This window comes from Nannobrachium achirus, assembly GCF_963921795.1.
Source record: "Nannobrachium achirus genome assembly, chromosome: 18".
Taxonomy (NCBI): Eukaryota; Metazoa; Chordata; class Actinopteri; order Myctophiformes; family Myctophidae; genus Nannobrachium; species Nannobrachium achirus.
This window is the reverse complement of record NC_137825.1, coordinates 40,639,800-40,645,799: the sequence shown is the minus strand read 5'-3', so window position 1 is coordinate 40,645,799 and position 6,000 is coordinate 40,639,800. Positions and strand designations below refer to the sequence as shown.

The following is a 6,000-nucleotide window of genomic DNA, read 5'->3' as shown; positions in this document are numbered from 1 at the left end:
CATAAGGGTCCTGCTGGGGGAGCCTCTCTCCTGCCCTACTATTATAGCCTGCCACTGCCTGGCTAACCAGTCTGATGGACAGGCACTAATTCAATTCCCATCCAATGAGACATACAGTAATGTGACCCAACATGCAGGCTAATTGGTAACACCCATCCATCCATCCAACCATCCACCCATTACCCTTTGCTAGAGCTACTTTGCATGAAATACAAAATGTACTTTATTTAACATTTAAAATTTTGCCTTAATTTATCTGTCTGTCATTCAATGCATACATAAAGGTTTCCTGTGCAAATAAGCTGAAGAGCTTTAGGATCTCCTTTTAGATGACCTTGTACCAGTGAACTGTACCGCCATGAAACTGTACCTTTCCTACGCAAATTACTAATAAAGTCTTCAATCAATCAAAACCCGGTAGCCAAGTGGTTTGGGGTGTACCATATGGGCTCTAATGGCTGACAGTGAGTTCCTGGTTTGATTCCCGGCCAGCCGGACCATTTACTCACTCCCTTACTTCTTTTTTTCTTTTTTTCCCCCCCTAAAATATTGTCTATATAAAGCTACATACGTTCATGAAACCACTTGCTGACCGGACGTCAGCATTGAGCAGTTTTTACATTTACATTTTGAGGTGAGGAATTAAGATAAAATGTATTTGGAAATCAATAGAAATCTCAGTAAATAAAATTGGACTCACCATGAATTTAAATGGCTTTTTGACAATAATCGGTAGACATCTAAGATTGATGCCAATTAAACACATTTCAGCAACTAGGATTTCTTAGGACTTTTAGTATGTTGTTCTGGTGGCTTAATAGACAGACAGGTCTGTGAAGAAAATAATTCAATCACTTTGATTTTGAGGTCCAAAATGAAATAATTTGCCTGAACTATACACCCCTATAAAATAAATTGCTCAATGCTGACAGCCGGTCAGCAGGTGGTTTCATGAATGTCTGTATAAACAATATTTAGGGGGGGAAAAAAACACCTCATGGGCTGCCGGTCTAATATGATTTTGTGGGTTCTAGTCCAGTCATTTTAGGCCAAAATTAGGCCAAACCTAGAACAAATTGCAATAGTAGCAAACTCAACTGATTTTGTATCCTCAATATGTCCTTAGTGAGGGAAAAAAAGTCCCAAGAAATCCCACCGGGGCAAAGTTTTGAAAACGACCTATCTACCTTCACTTACTATACACTACAATATAAAGGAAAAAATGACTGAAAAAAATCTGCTTTAAGTGGGATATGAGGGGTCAAACTAGGGGTTTTTAATTATTCTGAATCCATTGCAATCATTTGTTTTGCACGAAAAACATTCCTTGGGCCAGAAATGGCCACTCAAAACGTCAATTTTCATCAATTTTCATCAATTTTCAGTCTTTTGGGGTCCGTTTTTAGCCCAAGGAATGTTTTTCATGCAAAACAAATGCTTGCAATGGATTCAGAATAATTAAAAACACCTAGTTTGACCCCTCATATCCCACTTAAAGCAGATTTTTTTTCAGTCATTTTTTCCGTTATATTGTAGTGTATAGTAATTGAAGGTAGGTAGGTCGTTTTCAAAACTTTGCCCCGGTGGGATTCCTTGGGACTTTTTTTCCCTCACTAAGGACATAATGAGGATACAAAATCAGTTGAGTTTGCTACTATTGCAATTTGTTCTAGGTCTAACCCTAAAATGACTGGACTATTCTCTCTTCACGGCTCCCATCATGGGAGGAACCATTTTTGCAGTGAATCTCAAAGAGGGGTCCATGTAGCCTGGTTAATAAACCAGACTGCACAACACCACCCCCTGTTGGTAAAACGAAGTGTGTGATAGAGTCTGACGCTTGCAGTCAGGCTAGGGTCCATGGGCCCTCTGGATTCCTTAAAGGGGTTCCAAATGGACCCTTACAGGTCTGTAAACTCTCAAAGAGTTATGGGGGTCCTTGAAATAAATAAATAAATAAAAAGTCTGAGAAACCCCTGATCTGTAGGCTTTCTGCAGTCAGACCATGGTCTCCTTCTTGGTCTTTACCTTCTTCTTGGCTTGCAGTAGCTCCTGGTAGGTGCTGGAGCGGATGAAGCGACTGTACGAGTCACTCTTCATCAGCTTGTAGATGTGCTCCTGTTGGAGGAGGACAGGAGAGAATAGTAAACCAACACCACATTGTGTACAGACACAATGTCTGAATGCCCTGACCAAGATGTAATCTGACATCCAAACGTTGCAGTTTTTCATTACTTGCACCCTTAAAGTAAAAGGCTCCAATCATCCGAGTTGCTCCAGCCCCTTCTTTTGTCGTTGTCGAGTGGAAACCTTGTATGTCCAAAACCGTTCCTTTTTATTATATAAAAAAAAGAAGAAAATACACGATCTACAAGCATACAACGCCTCGCATCGCAAGGCGTTGTGTGCTTGTAGGTCTGCTTTTTTCTCTGCTTTTGTGCGATACTCTTGTATGCTGAAGTAGGGCTTTTCAAAAAAACATACAAATTTGAGATACAAGGTTTCTGCCCGACAGTGACGCTTTATTCAACAATGTCAGAATGCACTGCAGGGTTGGATTTTCGAGGTTTTTGATACCCCTTCTCTGGTCATCATGACCAGGTGTGGATATGTTTTATTCATTTTTTTCTGCTATTTGTCAAAAGTATACAGGGTATAAAACAAATGGAGCCCAGCTGCAGTGACAGAAACCGATCCCCAAAACAGATAAACTGTGTTATTTTGAGTTCAAAGCAATTACACTGCAATATCCTGAGGATAAATGAATGCAATGACAAAAAAGATTAAATTGCCTCCAGTTACTCAGTTGTGCATTCTAAATGAGTCTGGAAGCCACCCTGTCTCTCTCAGCTCCTACTGTCTGGTACGTCCATTTCAACCACTTCTTCCTAAAAAGCTGTCAGAATTCAGAAACAAATCTAAATCGTGCTAGAGTGCATTTTACATAATACTGTATGACCCAAAAAAAAGTTTAGGCATAAGGGGTAAGGCGACACACAATATACAGTGTGTGCAGACTTATTTTTCTACTCTACAGTAAACATAACCACACATTAAAGGAATACTTCACCAAAAAAAGAAATTCCTTAATTTCATGGAGATTTTTTAGTTTTTGTTGCATTTCTGAGCCAATTATTCAATATTTGTGGTGACCACTGTGGTAGGAGACCAATACAAGACCTATTTAAAAGAATATTATAAACTCCAAAGCCACTCTCACAGTGTCATCACTGATGAGCCTACTGATGATCCAGGTTCAAGGAGAATGTTTAAAATATGGTTTTACTCTTCTTGAGGACTTCAATTTGTCAAATATTGGATCATTGGCTCAGAAATGTGACAAAAAAAACAACAAGAAATCTTGAATTCAATTCAAGGTTTCGTGGGGTGAACAGTGTTGATTTCGTTGACTAAAACTATGATGAAGAATGTTCGTTGATTACCTTTTTTCACTGACGAAAACTGAACAAAAACAAAATAAAAACTATGATGACTAAAACTAAGACAATACAATGACAATTTTGTCAACAAAAAAAAACTAGACTAAATTGTTAGGGAGGGACTTGTGGAGAAGAGATCCAGTAGAACTAAAAGACAAGTAATTTTATATTTTATCTTTTTAGCCCGTCACGTTGTGAGCTTGTAGACCAGCTATTTTCGGCATGCAGCAAAGCATACTGTAAATCAGGCATTACTATCGTGGCCTGACATTTTAGTCAACTAAATCAACTCAAAATATGACTAAAACTAAACAGAATCTTATTCAAGAGATGATGACTAAAACAAAAACAAACTTTGCTGTCCAAACCGATGCCGCGGCAGCCTCACCTGTGCGTCCTCGAAGGCGTAGCGCCCGGGGTCCTTGACATTCTGTGCGGTCTTGGCGTAGCTCTTGGAGTCCACGTTGATGGCGCTGGGCGCTCCCGGCACCAGGAACTCCTTCCAGATCTCCTGCACCTGTGAGGGCACGTCCCGTATGGGCCGCTTCTTCACCTCCTGCACCGCCAGCCAGAACCTGCATGGGGAGCGTCTCCACGTTAGAGACTCCACCGCAGTCTCACTAATAAATGAATGGCCATCTTACGCCCGATCTCGAAATAAGTTGAAATAGCAAAATAGGATTTTTTAATTTGTATTCAACCACTTAAACCCCTGTCGTCTACAACAGGGGTTTTCAACCTTTTTGACTAAGGGCACCCCTGTAAATAACTTTTTCATCCACGGCACCCTGCAAATTACACTGTTCATTTTTTTAATCTTACATCCTATTGGAGAAATATCCGTTTCCATCAGAACTGAAAATAACGTTATACTTGACGTTTAACCACTTGAACCGGTCGGTCGGTCTGGTCGGTCATCAGCAGGTTCACCAAAAATAGCCGATCTACAAGCTCACAACGCGTCACAACGCGTCACAACGTGACGCATTGTGAGTTTGTAGATCTGCTATTTTTGGTGAAGAGAGTTGTCGTAGATGGAAAAATAACTCATCAAGTACAGTGCAAATCAGGTCTGTTTTACATACAAGGTTTCCACGCGACAACAACATTTTGCAGAAATGATTTGCGGTCTGTATTAGTGTCGGTGGCAGACACTGCTGTGGTGACTAAAACACTAGAAAGTTTTCAAAAGTCCTGTCAGTGTGTGTGTGATTGGGCACATAAAAAAGGGGATATATATATACAATAATGAAGTTTTAGCACCATATTTATTTCATTCCGTCTTCATTAAGACCCTTCAAGCTGTCTGGTCTAATTACAAAGCACCTGCCGCCTGCCAGGCACTGTGTGACTGATCCACAGAGACGCAGCGGCACCCGTGTCAAAATGGAGGCGTTTGTTGATTTTCCAGCTCGCATTAGTTCCATTTCAACCTTGTAATTAGTCATTAGCTCACCGTTTCATACGGTACAGCAGCCATTCCCAGCGTGTGGGCCACTTGCAAGCGGGAGCCAAAATAATTGGTAAACGCTAAGATTTTATTAATAATATCGTTGCTGCCGGGCAGAAATATCCTATCTCCATATTCTAACAAAAAGACTATTTGATGACCGACTGCAGTGCTGTTGCCAGTCATCAAAAATGATTGGCTCAGGAATGCAACAAAAACAAAATAATATCCACAAATTCAAGTCTCCATGGGTTAAGTTTGGGGATGGGACGATATGAATATTTCATATCACGATTATTGTAAAAAAAGAAATCGTGATTTACGATATTATCGCGATAATCAAAATCCATTATCCTGGGGCGGAACATTAGCCAAAAAATAGCAGATCTACAAGCTTGTGAGCAAAGACATTTGATAGAGAGTGGAAAAAAGACTATCAAGTACCTATATTATAAGTGCCTTTTACCAATTACAGAGGGTTTAAGTGGTAACGGATATGCAGCTTGGCAAATAAAAGGTGAATTGATCCCAGTGCATGACAGGGACGATATCACGATAAATTAAATCTCCACAATACGATTATCGTGAGTGTTTTTTTATCACGATAAACGATAATATCGATTATCGTCCTATCCCTAGTTGAGTAATCAATAGAAAGTAATGTTTTGGGTGAACTACTCCTTTGTCTCATTCATTGACAAGAACGTCACTGAACATCTTTTTTGCCTAGGTCCAGACCGCCAGGGACGTCACCGGACGTCCTTTTACATTTTCCAAAAGTTAGCAATCAGCCCCATCCGCTCCCGGTTTATCTTTTTCCCAGAATCATCTATTTCTCCACTTCCGTGTCTTGCTATGGGTCTCGCTAAAACAGTGGAGTTTTCAATGGCCGATAAATATGGATTGCAATGGCCAATTCTTTTATTATTTTTTTCACGGAAGCAGAGAAAGCGTGTGCGTAATCGATCGGGGGATTGATCGAAAAATAGGAAAATATTCTGTGACTGCTTGAAAAGACAAGGCGTTAACACGGCAGCCCAGATATTCAAGTGGGCCCTGATCCAGAAAAGGTTGGGAACCTGCTGTATTTGGTCGATTTCGTCCTTGTAA

The 6,000-nt window shown here is 40.3% G+C and overlaps 1 protein-coding gene across 1 annotated transcript in view; it reads right to left on the bottom strand.

Annotated features, from left to right (window-relative positions):
- LOC308303587 (regulator of G-protein signaling 7-like) overlaps positions 1 to 6,000 on the bottom strand; it is a 97,412-nt gene that overhangs the window by 2,511 nt on the left and 88,901 nt on the right. Inside the window, exons 14-15 of the mRNA XM_080747999.1 lie at positions 3,829 to 4,015; positions 2,029 to 2,118 (exon numbers count right to left, since the gene is read on the bottom strand). Of these exons, the coding sequence (XP_080604125.1) occupies positions 2,029 to 2,118; positions 3,829 to 4,015 (277 nt within the window). The remainder of the gene's footprint in view (positions 1 to 2,028; positions 2,119 to 3,828; positions 4,016 to 6,000) is intronic.